This window comes from Centruroides sculpturatus, unplaced genomic scaffold (assembly GCF_000671375.1).
Source record: "Centruroides sculpturatus isolate CEXI.00-Female unplaced genomic scaffold, Cexi_2.0 scaffold593, whole genome shotgun sequence".
NCBI classification, from domain to species: domain Eukaryota; kingdom Metazoa; phylum Arthropoda; class Arachnida; order Scorpiones; family Buthidae; genus Centruroides; species Centruroides sculpturatus.
This window is the reverse complement of record NW_019384877.1, coordinates 236,349-255,570: the sequence shown is the minus strand read 5'-3', so window position 1 is coordinate 255,570 and position 19,222 is coordinate 236,349. Positions and strand designations below refer to the sequence as shown.

The following is a 19,222-nucleotide window of genomic DNA, read 5'->3' as shown; positions in this document are numbered from 1 at the left end:
TCCATTTATTACACTCTACTTTTACAAAATACGGTCAAACTCCCACGTCCCAAACGGAAATATAAAAGACGGCCGTTGTAATAATACACGGTTTTTATCTTATTTTAAAATATATAAATTTTTATCAAATTTTTACATTTGACTAGAAAAGAATCCTAAATTCGCCAATCTTTTAGGAGTTAATACGTAGTTTAAGGGGGGTTTTTGAGCTTCGTCGATGGTGATGAGATTTTTTGTCGAGTGATTAGCCGGCAGGAAGTGCCAATGTAACGTTTCTCCCTCCTCCCTTCTGCTCCTCTTTCTTAATTAAGAAAATGATTTTCCTCCTGTCTTTACCCAGTGTTTTTAGTCCCTGTAGGAAGCGGGCTGCGAATTCCGAGTTAACTTTGGACCAGTGGTTCCCAAAGTGGGCGCTACCGTCTCCCCGTGAACGGTGAGTAAATCTAGGGAGCGAAAAGAAGCGAGTGGGCGGCAAGGAGACGCTGAAAATAGGGTATCGAACGGTAAGGGGTGGTTGGGGTCACCGACAAGGTTTACCTTTTCTCTGTTAAAACGAGTAAGAAGAAACGTCGCGTTTAATGGTTTTTACGTGTCGAGAACAATGTTTTGTAAGGACAGAAAGTGTGAGATTGAAACAAAAGTTTTTCCAAGAATATTTCCAATCCTTTCTGACACAAGGAAAAAGTTAGGTGCGTTGGGTATAACTTTATATAACCGAGGGAGCGATGTCTGGGAATTACTGCGTTAGACGATTAGACGATCTGCATAATTGAAACAAAGTTTTCGTGATTATCTTATAATTTCACTAATAAAAACCTACACAGATAATGTTGATTGGAGATTTTATGAAACTCCTATATGGAAATTTCTTATGGGATATCAGCTTTATAAAATGAATTTAATCGAAGTTTATCCATGGTTCGGGAAATGAATAACAAATTATTAATAGTAGCCGGTGAATATCGTATAGTCCATATTGTGCCTTGAATGAATTGAATTGAACAATTTGGTAATTTATGGTGATCGGAAGGAGGAAGAAGTTGCGCTATGGAAGTTAGTTTTTTCTTTTAGTCAAGCGGGTGAAGTATTCCGAATCTATGATATTGGGTTGAAAGACGTACTGTACCTAAAATTGTTGAATTTTTTCGTTTCGAGTTAAAAATAAGATTCCGAAAAGTCTGTCGACGAGAAGAAATCTGACTGGTAAACATTCGGCGGATTACTCGTACGTGAGACAAGGGACGTATGGTAAACAAAGTTGATCGAATTCTGACACAATGTCTGTTAACGAGCGCGGTTGGTGCTCGTTCCAAAACTCCCGACAACTCTAACATTCTATTGTTTCGAGTCGAGCCACAAGAATTTCTATAACGATTTGTAACAGCAGACGAAACTTAAGTTTATCATTTTGTTTTAGATCAAAACATCGGAAGTATATTGATTCTCCGATACCAAATAAGGTAAAGGCTGTCACTACTGGAAAGGTAATGGAGACCATTTTCTGGAATACAGAGGAAGTGGTGTTGCGGATAATCTCGCGAAGGGAGATCCGTTATCGAAGAATACTGCGCTATCCAAAGAACACTTTGACAAATTTTGGATGATAAACGTCGGAAGATTAACAGAAGAAACGTTATTTCATCAGGACAATGTTTCCAGACATCAACGGTTGCCCTAGCACTCTACTGAATGTGGATTTAAAACACTACAGTCTCCTACTCACCCGATTTTACTCCCTGGTACCATCATTTTTTTTCCGAATTAAAGCAGAACTTTTTGAGAAGGGCGAATGTTTTTAATGTGGTGGGAACACCGTTGAAGTAAGTGTGCGTACTGTTTTAAGATCATTTGTACACAGCAAGAATAAGAATTTTTGGGGCCACTCTCGAATAGAAATATAGAATATTTCTTTCTATGTTATAAAACTTACTCGCTTCTGTCTCAATTTTAAACATTCAACACCATTTCATAAGTAAATATATTTGAACTCTGATTTCGATGTTATTAAAAATGAATTTTAAACCTCAATTTAAAGATTCTTAATATAACAAAAAAATGCGACCCCGTTAGACTTCAATAAGCCCTAGGCCCCGAAAAACCGCTCTCGGTTAGGTTCCAAAACTTAACAATACTATACTCTTCTTTTTCGTTACTAAAAAAATATGTTCATTAAAGCAATCGAATTCATTTACAATCGATAATTAACAAACTCAATTTAAAATACTGTATTACACGCTAATATTAATTTTAGTTAAACCAGGGCGATTTCTTTTTACAAAGTATCGTCGTCATCTCGGCTTTTTTGTCGGTCTCGATCAGAAATATCAGCAACGTCTTCATTTTTTTAATTGTTACCATAGAAACTTTCATGTATGACAAAGTAAAAATAAAAATGTCATTAATCAAAAATTTGTTCTTGCGGGTCGGGTTTATTTAGTCGAGTACCGAGCAATTTTTTGTCAGAATTTTTATTTCTGTTCTAATACCGAATTAGTCGAGTCGAGAACGGTTCGAGTACCGAGATACCGCTGTATTTCCTTCGTCATTTCTATCAATGATTGCTCTCGTCGATGCCAATTTCATTACTTTTTCGCCACACCTCGTATGTTCCGATAATACGGTAAAACGCCAATTATCCGAGTTAATATCGACGCACGCAACCTCGAAGAACCGAAAAGTCGAATAAAACGGAGACCACTTCCTCCGTTTTATCCGACTTTTCGGTGGCACAAGGTAGCATTTGTTCGCATTAACCGCGATGATCGGGGTTTCACTGTATGCGTATAGAGTTTTCTCCTGGGTGATTTGGGTATGCGCGGTCTCTGTCAGGGGTCTAAACCCGCACATTTACTTAGCGTTTTTTCGAATAAATTTCTGCATTAATTACTTCTGTGTAGTTGTAATTGTTGTTGTTGCTGTTATTGTTATTGTTACTTTATTATTCTTATTATTAACTGTATTAGCAAAAGAAGTTGGAGTCGAGGACCCTTGGAGATTCCTCGATCTTTTGATCGAGAAATCCTCAAAGGATCGACAGTCAAAAAACTTTGGGCTTCCCCGGCCTAGACTCTGAAGTAAGCTCTACTACTAATAATAATATAAATAGGCCTATATGAAAATTAAGCATTTTTTAAATTTCAGATGTAAATTGTAAATTATTATTTAAATACCTTCCAATTTATTTTGTATGACATATTTTGGAATTATTTTATTAATATTTGAAAAATTTTCGGATATTTTTGCTTTTCTAGAATTAAGTCTATTATTAAGAAATAACAATTAATTTCAAAAAGTTCTGGTATTTGTACATTTGGCAGTCGTACTTAAAAATAACCTCGTATTTATTCAAAGAGAAAATAATGAATTAAGTAAAATGAATTTTTTCTAGAAAAAAACCAGAAAGATGTTCATAACGTATTATTTGTAACGCAAGCCAATTGGGGCACTTTATTCTACACAATTGTTATAGGTAAATATTGTCCCATTTTAAGTTAATAGAAATCGTGGAAAATTCTTGTAGTAAAGAATTTTTAAGTTTGAATAATTTAAATAATGGAGACGACACTGTCACAATATTTGATGCGTTATTGATCAACTAGGCTATCTGTGTTATTGATGGTTAAAATCCCTTCGTGTTCTTTTTTCTAATGTCTTTAATTGTCGTTAAATGGGTAGACCTATTTTAACTGGTTTCTAAAACGTCATTATTGCTCAATGTGTTTACGAAGCGAGAGGCTCGTTTAATGGCAATCGAATTAAAAACCTGTAAGGACAATAAGCGATTTCCTTACATTTACGAAAAATAATTCTGTGCCATTTTCTTCTAAATCTTCAATTATGTCATGAGATAATGCGCGTTTTTAGTAGTTTAAACTTGAATAAAGCGCGAGGTGTCGCGTTTATGTATATAAGAGGTTGTGGAAAACGTAAGGAAAGGTTCTTGCATAAATTAATTTCTCGTAAATCGAATTTTCTTCGACCTTTAAAGTGATGTTTTAATGTACTTAAAGACGACACAAAATGTAAAATATGTTTTGTAAGGCTAAAGGTTACGCGAAATATAAAAATAAAAAGAGAAAAATTCGACTAAAAATTTTAAATTAAAACTGGAAGTTTTATATCTAATTAAAAATTATGTCGCGGGTAAATCGTAACTGAAAACGAAATAAAAAGTTAATTTCGTTATCTAAAAGTTAAATGCGGAGAAATTCGAGATTAAAATCACAACTTCCATACTTCAAAATCACGTATTTATCGCCACTTTTTGTATTAAAAAAATTATATACTTTCTACTTTTTACATTAAAAACTATTGGAATTATCACATAATTAATACATATATTTATCGATAGTTCATTACTCCAAGTATTTTCCACACCGTACCTAAAATGCTAATTTTCATATTTACCAGTTTCCTTTATTTTCTCTTAGGCAAATTTACTCGGTAGTTTATTTATAAACCCCGGTAGATTTAGAGGGGGAAAACGCGGATAAAAATGACAGTTATAAACTTGTATAGCGAGGACAATTACCCTCTAAACTCGGCTTTTTCTTAGTGGCGTGGTCATTCGATTTAGTATCGAATGCCATTACTTCCTGTAATATCAGACTAGTGAAAGGTTTTTTATTTTATTTTATTTTTTTTACTTGTTATTCGACAAATGTAACTAGCATCAACCCACTTCCTAAAGAGCCTGTAGGCGATGGAAGAATAGAGGGTGTAGCGACGGCTACTAGAACACCGGAGTATAGACAAACCACGTGTTCCACTTCCTTATCCCGTCAGTCGAGTGGAGTCGTTCTACAGTCGTGAATGTGGAGCGTTAAGTCTCGTACGGCTGTGGGTCTGTGTGTCAATCTAGCATAGACGTTGACCCAGTAGGTCATAATCTACAGACAACATGTTGATATAAAGGTTTGAAAAGAATATAATAAAAGGTGAGTCGAATTTCTAAAGTGTTATTTTAATTGTTTGGACAAAAGTTGCAACGCTACTTTTGTCCAAACTTACTTCTCGCTTTTAAAATGATACGCTAAGTACTAAATACGGAATAAACATCTTTATAAAAATATAATTATTAAACAGATTAATAATCACTTATAACATAGTGACGTTTTTAAAGACGTTGGTTATATAACAAAGTTCTAAGATAATTTCTCTATTGCGACATTACCAAGAGTTAAACTGGGTCTCTACTCGAACCTATATATCAAGTTTGACCTCTAAACACGTGGTTAAAATTCTCTGTGCCGATTATCCGAAATTTCCGATGCGTGAAACGTACAAAAAAGAACAATAATAGAACGCTTTAGAATAAAAATATATTAAATCGTAAGCGTTTGACACTAAACGAAGAAAAAAGCTTAGAAAATGCTACTCCGATGGAGTTTTGGGAATATTTGTCACTTATCTCGCAAAAGAAGATTGACGCGTAATTCGTGACACGGAGACTATCGACCTGCCGCCAACGTTCTTTATTCGCGCGCTTCTATACTCCCTTTTTAAATCGCATTATCTTCTAGTTAGCTTATCGATTATTCGAGTCAATTAAGGACAGTTTTTCCATCTCGGTTACTTAAGTGTCGGGACAAACAGGATAAGTTAAATCTATTAACACGGATTGAGCTGAACTTACCACCAAAGTATATTTACTTCAAGTTGTCTATCGTTACGAGTTACAATGCTTTTTCCGCGTTCTCGATATGGAAATGAACCAATTTATGTCCTTTTGTTTCTCTCGACTTCTGCGCGAGTCTCGTATCGACGTTGTCGATTCGGCTGCTCGTTACGCGGTGTACTCGCCAGAAATTGAGACGTTGTAAATACGATGCCACGCTTTAGCGGTAAACGATTTGTCATCTGTAATTTGCGCAATTTAAAATACTGTTATTACTAAACATTCTTGGCCAAGCGGTAAATTTTCTTTAATAATTCGTAAATATTTTGTTACATCGCGATTGAATGTTCATTTTTACCATAAAATAAGAAAACTACGTTTAAACATTGAAAATTTTCACTTTTTCAATGTTTAAACTCATTCGTGCTGGTAAAATTCAAAGAAAGTTTGCAAAAATGAAAATTGCAGCGTTTTACTTTTCGTGGCCGTCATTTGTTTTTAAAAAGCTTATTAATTATAAAAAGCGGATTTTTCTAGGATTTCACTTTGTAAAAGATTGAATAAAATCACAAGAAAACAAACACGTAATTAGTTTAAAATTATTATTACAGTTATCTTTCACCCCTCTGGATTGGATAATGTAGTCCGAAGAAGGCTAAAATCTGTCGCCCCCTCACACTATTTGTAGCTTTAAGTTATTAATAACTTTTTAAACTTTAAAACATTATTTAAACAACAGTTCTTACGGAAAGTAAGAAATAATGTTGCTTAGCAATTTCGTATTGTAAAATTTTTAATAATTGGCAATTTTGAAAAAGGAATTAATTCCATTTGATTTTAAATTTAGAATTGCATATTTACAAAAGTAGTTTTGAGCGTAAACTTTTTTACTTTGTAATTTTTAGTCGCGTGTAGAATTTAAATGCAAGTTTTAAGCCGCGGACAATATTAAAAGTAGAAACTTTTGTGATATTTTTATAAGATATTTGACAATTTATAGTTATGAAAAGTTACAAAGATTGGTAAATTTGTAACTTTCATCCATTCTTTCCTTTTATAATTGCATTCGCTACAATTTAAAATAACGACTGAGAATTTCTCTGTATTAAAAAAGTTCAGAAAACGATAATTAGATATAGAAATCCGAGATAATGTATATACAGTAAATTGCTCTCATTCCTAATAAAGTGCGTGTATAGGATATAACTTCTATTCTCGATATTCTTCCCACTCGCTTTACTCACGCCCACAGACTAAACCAATTCATCTAAATTTATAACAGAAATAGTTATTAATAAAGCCCAAATCATTATCGCCATAGGAAGTCAATAAAAGGAATTTTTAAAAGTAGACCGTCGGCAGAATTTTTCAAACCGACCCAAATAAGAAAGAATTTAAATGGTCGAAAGGAAGACAAAATATTCTTTTATTTGGCAATGGTCGAAAGTAGAAGTCAGCCATTGTTTTTCGTAACGCGTGCCCGAAGCCGACGCTTTTCTGACATATTTGTGCTTTCTGTTTCAGTGAATGACCCGACTCGACACTTTCAGGTTTGACTACCTCTCTATGCCTTATACGCAAAACTAGCGCAACGTATATTTAAAAATTAACCGTTAAACGTTACCACTTTTCTTCTGTAATTTTCAGAAAAAACTTCAAACTATTTTCCTATCGAGTAACGAGTTCCCCCTCTTCGTATAAATTTTCAATAAATAAATATTTTAAAAAAATTTAGTAAGGCGGACGTCCGTAAATTCATTATTACAGAGTTCGCTTTGACGTCACGATTCGAGCGGCAGCGACAAAATTTATTTTTTCCAATTTATGTATAAAAATATATAGAACATTTATTAACGGTGTTTGAAGTAGGAGCGAAGTCTCGATCGTTGGCTTCGTAGTTGCGCTTTAAATGTTCAAAAATCAAATTGGAAAATTTTTCAATCATTTTGTCTTTCGAAACTGTAAAAACCGAGGAAAATAAATACTCATAACGTGTTTTTGATAAATAATTATTTAAATCGATTTTTTAATTTTTACTAACGTGTTTTATATAAATATATTTTAAGAAATTTCACAATTGTACTATAAATAGAAAGTATTAATTAAAAGAACACTTGCTGATAAATTTAATTTCTAACTTTTCCTTAAGCGATAAAGTGTATCGTACTCGTTAGTTCTACGTCCAGGCAAAAAGACTATTTTTATTCTTTCAAAATACAAGCCATGTTTGAAATCTTTAATTCTTAAAACCCTGCCAACCTAAATTACGTTGGCATTTACTCGATATAAATAACTTAAAACAACGCGCCAAATCTATGCCAATTTACGGCCACGAAAAAATGATTTTTTCTTCTCGTATTCGTCGTTTAAATTATCTTTTAATTAATTTGACATATTTGGAACGCGTGGACGAACGGCCACGAAAGAAGACGAATCCGAAATGACAGCGAAAACGAAAGCAACCCGGCTATTTTCGGCTCCGAGTTTTAAATCCTTTCCTCGAAACGAGAAAGCTCGGTTATTCCGAAGAAAACGTTAATAAAGTCTCCGTTATAACAAACATTTGCTCTCTTTATACGGAAATAGGTCCTAAGAAGATACGACGAGTTAATAGACGTAATAACTCGGTAAATATTAAATTAAATTGCGACGATGTTCCGCTAAAGTAGGACGAAACAATAAAAGAAAAAACCGATTTATCTTCGTTACAAATCTTCGTCGGTGGCAATTAACGTTCGATCGTATGTTTGCGCAGATATAAATCAAAAATTTGGCAAAAATTTGTCTTCCGGATTTTCGAAAGCGCCGAACAATGGCGGTAAATTGTGTCATGTGTATAAAATAAAAAAGTATTTTCTCTCGGTAGATATCGAATTAAATTTAAATGAACTGGAGAAATACGGAAATGCCCGGGGACACGGAAATCGCTTTTACTCCTTTTTTTCTAGCTTTTATCTTTAATTTAAAATCGGCGCTTACAAATAGGGAATTCGATCCTCGTTAAACAACGAAAACTTTATTTAAATATTGAAAATCGAAACTTTTTCCTTAATACACAGTCGGTGACCGAGCGAAAGAACAAAGTTTGTCGGCAATTGGCTTAATACTAAAGAAATATTAATCGGGCTTTAACCAATAAAAGAGAAATTGGCGGAAAGAATATTCGACCAAGTATTCTCGGTTTCAATAAGAAACCAATGAAATTTAATCTGCATGAAATAAAAAATAAGGAAGAAATTATTTTACATAATTACTCCGTAATCGAGGAATACCTAAGAAGACTTATTCGTTTTTTTCAGAAAAAAGAGTAAAAGAAAGTCGTTCGAATAAAATTACTTACGACTAAAATGTAAGGTGAAAACTTATCTTCGTACCGAAGGTAATATCCAACTTACTCGATTAACAACCGAAGTATAAAAAAGTGCCCGTCATCGAGCAGAATCTAAATAAATCTGGTAATCATGGAATAAATATTAGAAAAAAGTACTTCGGTCTGTACCCAACATTACTATAAGAAGTGCGTGCGTGTAGTATGAAAGACACCTTTAGGAAAAAATAGCGGACTTCGCTTGGTAAGAAATAAAACTAGAAAATTCCTAAACCAGAAAGATAATCGTCATCGGGTTTCATCGTTACTAGAAACACGCAAATATATTTATTCGGATACTAAAAACGGTAACAATTTAGTTGGAAAAAAGAAAAACTGCGGTTTGTTTCCCATCAACAATGGCGGGCTTAACCAACTTTAAACGACAGTTTTTGTAATATTTTTTAAAATTTACGTAACAAAATTGAACGACGAATATTTTATTTTGCAAGAAACAAAGCGTTTCGTTTTAAAATATAAAGAAAGAAGGAAATTAAACGAATTTTCCCGAGTTTCGTGCCGTGTCCTCTATTCCGTTGCGCGCGCGCTCCATTATTAAAGTTGGCTAACCTAGGATTCCAAACAAATGTCATTTATTACGTTTATTTATTTATTCACCAAGTTTATGTAACGTAATTATTAAAATTTTATCGTTAACGAAAATAGCCCGTGTCGAAATTTAGAAAGTAAGTTATAAGGCCGTATATTCGTTGGGAAAGGTCTGTAGGATAAAATTCTGGGTGGTAAGACGGTGGACGGCGTAATATTTCGTAGGATATCGTCTAGCCGTAAGTTATATAAAGTGTTTACACCCTCCGTTTTGCAAGTACAGTATTAACATTTTATTACGCGTAAATTTATTGGTGTAGACGGGAAGATCGTCCGTAAAGCCGCGTATCGGCAAATCTGGCGGATAAAGGTTCAAATTTGACCAATCGATGTTAAAATTTACAGTTTAATCACTAAATTGTTTCTAACGCTTCGAAATTATTTACTATTAATCTTTTTTGATAATTTTTCACATTTTTATCTCGTCTTACTGTAAAAATGCTTTAAAAATACGATTCCTACGCAACCCCTTTAATGATATATAAATAATGTAGAGTAGCGGAACCGAGGAGAAAAGTGCGGCAGAAAAAAATGGAAAATAGGTCGACGGAATAATTCAATTACAGAATTTGTGAGGTGACATTATACAATAAATATTTTATCTTACTTCTAGTCGTCCGTTTGTCCGCTCGTCTTCTTACAATAGATTATTTACCAGGTTGAAAATTGAATTTTGAGATTATTCCGTCGCTCCAGGCTACAAAATATTTTGATAGTTCTTCTTGCTGGTTTACTCGTCCTAATTTTCTTCGTCTTAACTTCATTTTTATTAATATCTTTTTACTTTTTGTCTTTATTCTGACTTTAAGAGTAAAATGCTTCCAATTATTACATTGGTTCCCTTAAACTTTTTCTAAGTTCAACCCGTAAAGATCTGAAGTTAATTGTGTAATATGAAATGTTTCCGAAAAGTATTGTCACGAATATTCAATGTCGGTCGGAAGGGTTAATCGCGATATTTAAGAGTTATGCGGAGAATGCTATGCGGGAATCAAAGCATCTTTATGAGAAGAATTGTAGTTCTGGCGTAGAACAGAGTAGAAGCTCTGCAGATATCCGTGTTAATTACAATATATCTCTTCGACTAAGAGCCGAAAACGGGAAATATTTGTCGCAACCGAACCCATTTCTTTTGATATTTTTTTAATTTTGACCGTTTGTAAATATTTATTAATCGATTATTTACGTTTCCGACTTAAAACATTTAACATAAAAAAATTGAAGAAAGTTGACTTAGGTTGTGAAACATTATCTTAAATTTAACGTCGAGTAATAAAAGTATTTAACAAATGTTATTATTTTATTAAAATTGATTCTACGTATTTCAGGTTTATAAAATATAAAGAGTGAGATGCGCTGTATCATCGGAGATGCCAAGATATACATTTTACTAGTGTATCTCGTGTACATAAATCAACGTTCGAATGCGCAATGTAAGTACAACCTTAAATTATTTTCCAATCTATTAAACAAGAAAATCTAGATTTTTCTTTTCTAAAAAATAAATTATTTTTAATAGAACAAAACCCCAATTGTGCGGAAATATATATATATATTCTTCTTTGAAAGTACTTTTTTATTTATTATTAGGTCAACCATTATTATATTTCACATCCCGCAATATATAATTAGTACTTACCCGATTTTTTTGAATTTATTTTACTAAAAAGACGTTAAATTAGTCTAAATTGCTTATGTAAGGCCGAGTAGAAAAATAAATAAAGTTCAATGCAACTATACCAACGAAATTATTCAAAACAAGGAACTTATTCCGTGGTAGAGTTTAATTAAAGTTCAAGTTCGTTACAGTAATTATTTCCTTATTGATTTTATATATATTTTTTAAAACGCATTAGTCTGTACTTAAATATAGAGTTTCTTTTATTTCTATGTAAGGAACGTGTTTGAAAGATAATTAAACTCGAGCGGGGAAAAGAGATGTACTTTTGAAAATTCGTCTTCTCGCTCTACTTTTCTACAGTAAAAAATAAAGCGTAGATTAATTTTTAATCCATTTACCCGAGTTTATAAGAATAGAAACCCCAAAATTTAATGCGAAATACGTTGGCCAAGAGAGAGGAATTTGAGGATGGAGCCATACAAATTTCTCACTTCTATAATAAAAGTTTCCAAAAAGTTTACTTTTTGAAATGACTTTTGCCCCGTTTTTTTTAAACTCGAATATAATTCAATGTTTATGCCAGGACACGTGTTCGTAAGAAGAAATACTTTGAGGGGATGGCGGCGGGACAAATTACTCCTCAATATAATACCTTTTTGGTTTTATTTTTGTGCGGCAGAAAATTCTAGAAAATCCATTTTTATAAAATAAAAATCATGTTATTTACTCCAGTTTTACAAATAATGCGAAGAATATTGTAACGAGGAAGGATTTAAGAGATTTAAGAAGGATTTACAAATTCTTCACGTTAAACATTTCGCATTTTTCAATGTTCCATTTATCTAAAGTATACTTCCGCATTCAATTTTACCAGAGTTATTCTGATAAATAATTTATAAATGTTTATAAATAAAACTTTATATTTTAACACGGTTAAATTTATGGAAGAAAATTCAAGATAGAGCGGCGTGGCAAATTTCGCACGAACGGTGTTTAAAGATTGCTGTTTGTTACTTCATTCTTATAAAAGTAAAAGATAAAGTCAATAAAAACATTTATCGATTTATTCCAATTGTAAAATGAAAAAAATAATAATTTAATATCCAAAGTAATTTCGTGAAATGAATGCCCCTGGAAAAGGAGCAATGTTAGAAAATTTTTAAACTTGTTAAATTCTTCGTTTATCTGGACAAAAAATATGGATTAAGTTGTGTTGAAATCTTAATATTAAATAAGTAATAAAAAAATAAGTTAATCCGAGGAATGCTTTAGCAAGGTTTGTGGGGTTTAAGGAATACGCACCGAGGCCTCTATACGCCGATTTAGGAATAAGAAATCTAAGATTCGTCAATATAAACGGTAAATATTAAATTGTTTACGTGTAAATCGGAGAAAATTCGAGTTTTAGAAAAGAAAATCGCAAGCAAAACATTAAAAAAAGTCATTCTTAATGGCGAAACGAACATCACGCAAGGTGGATGCACGTGTCTTCTACGTATAGAATTATTAACAATAGTCGTTTTACGTAGGAACCGCGTGGGAAATATATTTGAAACGGGTCATCGCACGTTCTTTGTTAGAACTTACTTCGTCCCATCGATTACATCGAGAAAGATAAACATCCGCTGTTCCATGTCAACTCGTCCGACTCTCCTCTTTACAAAGTCGTACCCGGCTTTGTACGCGGGCGTAAGAATTTAAAGTACATCCTCGACCGTGTCCTGTATATAATCCCTATGGCCGATAAACAATGAACGCGGAAGAAAGAAAAATACGGCTCGGAAAGTACAATCGGAGGCCCAAATTTCGAGAGGAAGGAGTTTCAATTTCTATCTTCGCGTACGCACGAACGATCGTACTTAAAAAATATTTAAAACGGAAGCTAAAATACAAAAATGCCGCCACACGAAAAGTATACTTATAACCCAAATTCCGGGGAGCGTGAATGCAGAAAATGATGTCAAATTTTCCCGTTATCGAGGTCCTCCGTCTTAAATACCATACCTAAATCCGCTTGTATAAATCTCGAAAAATGTAGAGAAATACTTATTCGGCCGATTAGGTGCTTACCGTCTCTACCTATTTTTTCTACGTTTAACGTTTTACGTTATTTTTATGCGTTATAAACTAACATAAAATCCGAGTTTTGTCGGTTTACGAGTATCCTCCGTAACGCAGAAAAATTAGGTTAAAAAAATCTATTTTATGTCTTCTTTTATAAGTTTATTGTAATTAACGCGTAATTTTGCTTTATAAATTTAAAAGGGATTATAAAAATTATATTCAAAATATAGGTAAATTATTCATTAAAAACTATGGCGTTACACCAACTTTCTTTAATATGTTTTATACAATGTAAAATAAATCTGAGCAATAAGTAAATTAGTATAAAAATATTTCGCAACGATTTATTTACCGTAGCTCTTAACATATTAAAATTAACTCAATTAGAAACCGGTAACTTTATAATTACTCGAACGAAATACATTGCAAATTTCCACGTATTAACGTTGTCAAATACTACTATTGGGCTGCAATTTGCAAAAACTGTACACCTGTAAATTCTCGCTGTTGTTCGTCCGTCCGTCCGTCTTTCATAAATATCCAGAATGGTGTCAGACGGATAAAAAGGGAAATTACGTACGACAAGCATTGAGATAAGAGGCTCCGATGAACTATACAGAAAGTTCCGGCTTTTACCGGAAGTCACATTATTTCAATTCAAATATTTTCCTGGAAAGGAGTTAAGCGGATGACCAGCGCAACTCCCTTGTCATCGGAGAAAGTATGATGTACGGGGGCGAGCCACTACTAATATGAGGCGGAAGCGTATAATTTAAGTTAAACAAATTAAAAATATGATTAAAAATTGCAGCCCGGCATTGTGATCCTGTCGCAAAAAAATAATTGCTCGTTTTGCAAATGCAATTTTCGCATCGATACTAAGTTACCTTAAAGTAACTTAGGTATTGATATGAAAATAACTACTTACAGCTAACGACACAATTAACCTTAAACAAAAGTATTAATATCCAACCGCATCGGGTCTTATTAATGTAAATTATAAATTTGTACGAATATTTGACATTTTTTACCGTATAAAAGGAGGTGTAAAGTTTAATACGAAATGTTTGTCTGCCAGTATTTAGCTTCCGACGAAGAGCAGATACGGACACTTGTCATCGGAACGGAGAAGTTCATCAATGTCAGTTTTTTCTGTTCTGTTTACTCAGCGGAGGTACTTCGGCCGGTAATTGCAGAGGTAATTTACTGTCCACGTGCTGCGTCAAACCGAATTTACGAAGATCTCGACCCTCCAACTTTAACCAGAGAACATTAAGAAAGGAGACCAATTGTAAGCTTCTTCGCTATTTTTCTACTAAATTTTATCGGTCAACGTCGCTATTTTAATTAGAAACTTTCTGTGCCGGTTAGCCGAATATCCAGACAAAGGATAACAATTCTATTTACTCTTCTTTCTACATTTCTCGACCGGAGGAAAATAAAAGAATCGCGGCTTTAGTCGAGTGAAAGAAAACGGAACTTAAGCGAAAAATGATATTAAAACGCGCAGTAGGATATACCTTTCTTTAAAAATATTCACACGAGATAAAATATGTCAGCGTACTTATGTGATATATAGGCCTATATATACACATCGTAATTATAATAGTTCCGATAATACTCGATAATACCGAGGAAAAAACTAAATATTAACCCGCACAAAGAAGAAAATTGGGTGTATTTTTTTATTTTGAGATGATTATTAATAGAATAACAATAAGGGGAAACAATTACCCGTTTGAACCGTACGTGTATGTGGGATTTAGTTTAAATTAACGATAAAGCAATATCGTATTGTAATGGTTAGGGTTTAAAATAACTAAACTAGTTTTTTTAAGGGTCGTATTACTTGTAACTTTATTAAACTGGCCCGAGTTCTTATTTTAACTGCTCGTTATTCTACATTTCTGTCCGTAACTTTCGCTATTGAATAATTTGACAGTTTTTCGGGTGGGAGAGGAGAATATTAATTATTTTCCAACTTTAATCATCGGAGTATAGGCTAATTCGGAAATTCAAAGCGAATAAAATTAAATAATTTTTGAAAAAATCGTATTTTATATAAATGCTATTGGGATAATTTTAATTTATTTGTATAGTAAAACTCGAAATATCTGGTAATTTAATAATAATCTTATTCAAAAAGAAAGATTTCGTTATAAAATTGAATAAGGGGCGTTTACCAGTCTCGATCGAATAGATTCTATTAAGGCTTTTAAGTGGCTCGAATAGAAAAATAGATTCGATTCTTACAACGGAACGTTTCCTCTTACCTTAAATACGACACTTAGTTGAAATCTTGATACTGTCGTTCACTTTAAATCTACCGACGTTTCCATTTTAATAGAGGAGAAGGTGGTATTATGGAACCCCAATTACATTTTAGTGAATTGTAAACAAGGTATCATAACTACACCCACATTTTTTGTGCGAAAAGTACTGGTAATTATTAAACTAAATGTTCCTAATTGAATTTTTCGCTAGTGTAATTATAAGTATGTTTTTGAAGGCTTTTGTACAAAAAGTCCGAAAGTAGGCTTAGAGAAAATCGGGTGGTAATATGGAACCTTACTGTATATTTTCAAAAAAATGCTTTAATGTAGCCAAAAACAAATAGGAAAGGACAAAAAATGTTAAATAATTACAAAATTATTTACTCCAATGTATTTTATCGCAAAAATGCTTTTATAATAGAAAAATATGACCTCCATCAACAATATATATTCCAGCAGCTCTTTTTCGATATTCTCAGGAAGAATTGGCTTTCTACCTAGTGTCTTTTTCACAAATTGCTCTGGAGGAATGTCTGCTTGCAAATAGAAAGTTCGGAGGAGTTGAGTTCCATATTACTGTAAAAGCACCAATGGGGTCCGTATTTCACGCATCGCCATCTCGAATTAACTTATGTCTGTCAAGACCAAAATTTAAAAAACGTGAACATCACACAGATTAATATGTACCCCTAAGTCTCTGGAACGGAATACATGCACCAGTGAACCTACAACTACACGATTTATATTTTAAAAATAATTAAATTCACTTAGCATTCAAAACTTGCGAATTTTGAAAAAAACAAATTTGCCGATTAAATACGGACAACCGTTTAACTGAAGTAAAACGGGTTTTCCCCTCGCTATGGATGTCTGCCTAGTTCAGTTCATCCACTTTCCGCTACAGTTTGCCTTTATTATCAGTTCGAAATGGGGTGGTTCCATAATACCCGCAGTGTTCCATAATACCACCTTCTCCTTTACTAGTTTCAATTTAAAATATTAATGCTTTTTATATACGCAATAATCTAAATTGTACAGAGCTCGATCGTTTCCTTTCATTTGAAGGCAATTAATTAATAAGACATTCTTGTTACCGAGCCGTTTAACTCCGTTAGGCTAGATACTAAAAATCGAAAAAGCGAGAAAACCCGTTATCGTTGTAAAATGTTAATTTAGTTATTTTAGAAGCAATTTATTTGGCCTAATTGTCAAAATGAAAATACAGACGGACGTCTTTTGCTTCGCATTCCAAACACGGATTATGCATCGGTCTTGACTTCCACGTCTACACTCGTGCGACTTTTTCGTCATTTACGAAGACGATAAGTTACAGAATATTATAATTCGGGCGAATTTAAATTAAATTTTAAGACATTTTTATGTGCAATTTACAATTTATCGGAAATTGCTTTAAGATAATTAAAATTTCATTATTTAGCGGTATGTGGACGATCGGCCGTAAAGCCACGAAGTCGAATTGTAGGGGGACAAGACGCTTTCTACGGAGAATTTCCTTGGCAGGTGTGTAATTTAAATATCTTTCTATGCGGCACGTTCCCGTATTTTGCCCGAAACATTAAAAATTCCTTATAAATTTAGGCACACATCAAGATTATTCAACAGCAATGTGGAGGAGTATTAGTTAGTCCTTACTTTGTAGTAACGGCGGCTCATTGTGTTTATAGGTATAATTTACAACCTTACAAGCTTGAACTCGGAGAGCTATTGCAAAATGTAATTACTTTTAATCCCGTAGAGCCAGACTACCTCAAATTACAGTGGTTCTCGGAGCCTACGACATCCACGATCACAGTTACCAACTTCAACCCGCTCACTACTTGAAAGTGGCCGAGAAAAGGTTACATCCAAAGTTTAAATTCTCGCCTTCTCATCCCGATAGATATGACGTAGCGTTACTGAGGCTCAACAGGAAGGTCAACTATCAAGAAAATATTCTTCCCATCTGTCTTCCACCTTACGGATGGAATTTCAGAGGATGGAGAGCCGTCGTCACCGGATGGGGTAAAACGGATCCGGCACTCAGTAAGTGGCTTGATTTACTTTTTAACGATTTTTACGAAGTAAAAATCCTCTGCATTAACGAAAATACAGTAGACCCCCTATAACGCTGTAGATAATTCCTTGTTATATGAATTCCATGTTGTACGAGTCGCTTAGGTTTAACAAATACTTGTGCCGGGCTGTGAACGGCTCACGTATTTGTTAAATCTAAGTGACTCGTACAACATGGAATTCATATAACAAGGAATTATCTACAGCGTTATAGGAGTCTACTGTAGTTTATTTGAACTTTGAAAAATGTCGAGTTTCTACGTTTACCAGTTAAACCACGTATGGATTTGAACTTTCAGGAAACCGTTACGGTACCAGATTGCTCCAGAAAGTCGACGTACCCATTATTTCCAACCAGGAATGCGAATATTGGCACCGTTCGAGAGGAATACAACTTAAAATATATCCGGAAATGATCTGCGCCGGCTACGAAAACGGGAAGAAAGACGCTTGCGTGGTACGTATCCTTATAGATACGGAGAAATTTAGCATTAAAAACTAAATGGCGACTAATAATTACAGGGTGATTCGGGCGGACCACTAATGGTGAACATGAACGGAAAGTGGACTTTGGTGGGTATCACTTCCGCGGGATTCGGTTGCGCTCAATGGAGACAACCCGGAATATATCACAGTGTTTCGACCACCGTGGACTGGATAAATTCGAATATACGATGATCGGAGTCAGTTTAGTCACTTTTAATTTCGCACATCATTTCTAGACGCGGCATTACGACGCTGCATTCTTAAAGACACTTTCGTTAAGAGTGCGACCCAACAGTTTCAAGATTTACGTTTCACGCAATTAACGAAGACGAACGTCTTTAGTTTGTCTTCTTCACGTGGCGCACGTTTCACCGTTCTCCAAACAAATAATCTTTCGCGCTTGGACACATCCCGTCTTTAGTTTACGCGGTTGCGGACCAACCGGTGGCTGTTTTTATTCTGTAGATAAACATTTTACACTTACGCATTACGCGCAATTAGATCCGTAGAAGGCATTTCGCCTATCGCGAAACCGTCTCTCTTCTGACGTAACGCTATTTTGGGTTTGAATGAACGGGTGAAGGTCACGAAACACGAACCTTGTAATATTATTGTATATTGAACTAGAAGTAAAAAGTTTTTACGTGTTTTTCCACGTTAAACTATGTAAAATAATCGAATCGCTGTACAAACAAAGATATTTTTTAAAAAGTCAAAATTAATATTTAATTATTTTATGAATGGATTCTATTCGTCATTTTAATAACAGAATTTAATGTACGAAAACGAAATTTATTTATTTTACAAACCGTTGGCAATTGTCGAGATTATTCAAAATATCATTTAAGTTTGTAACAAAAATTATAAAATAAAATTCATAAACTAATTATTTTAATTACGTAGTTTTAAATTTTATGTTAAACGGTTATCTTATAACATTAATTAATTAATAATATTATTATTATTATTGTTTCTTTGCAGACACACTAAGGCGACATTTTTCAACACTTGGCAAATTATTCACCATTTATTCAGTTGGTGAATAATTTGCCAAGTGTTGTAAAATGTCGCCTTAGTGTGTCTGCAAAGAAACAACATAATAACAACAACAC

The 19,222-nt window shown here is 33.7% G+C and overlaps 1 protein-coding gene across 1 annotated transcript in view; it reads left to right on the top strand.

The window, feature by feature from the left end:
- The first annotated feature begins 2,998 nt into the window (after positions 1-2,998).
- The window catches only part of LOC111630971, a 39,192-nt gene continuing 22,968 nt past the window's right edge, over positions 2,999-19,222 (top strand). The window contains exons 1-9 of the mRNA XM_023375141.1: positions 2,999-3,074; positions 4,671-4,937; positions 10,922-11,026; positions 14,357-14,569; positions 16,990-17,072; positions 17,151-17,236; positions 17,308-17,594; positions 17,924-18,081; positions 18,147-18,292. Coding sequence (XP_023230909.1) covers positions 10,945-11,026; positions 14,357-14,569; positions 16,990-17,072; positions 17,151-17,236; positions 17,308-17,594; positions 17,924-18,081; positions 18,147-18,292 — 1,055 coding nt within the window. The 5' untranslated portion in view covers positions 2,999-3,074; positions 4,671-4,937; positions 10,922-10,944. The remainder of the gene's footprint in view (positions 3,075-4,670; positions 4,938-10,921; positions 11,027-14,356; positions 14,570-16,989; positions 17,073-17,150; positions 17,237-17,307; positions 17,595-17,923; positions 18,082-18,146; positions 18,293-19,222) is intronic.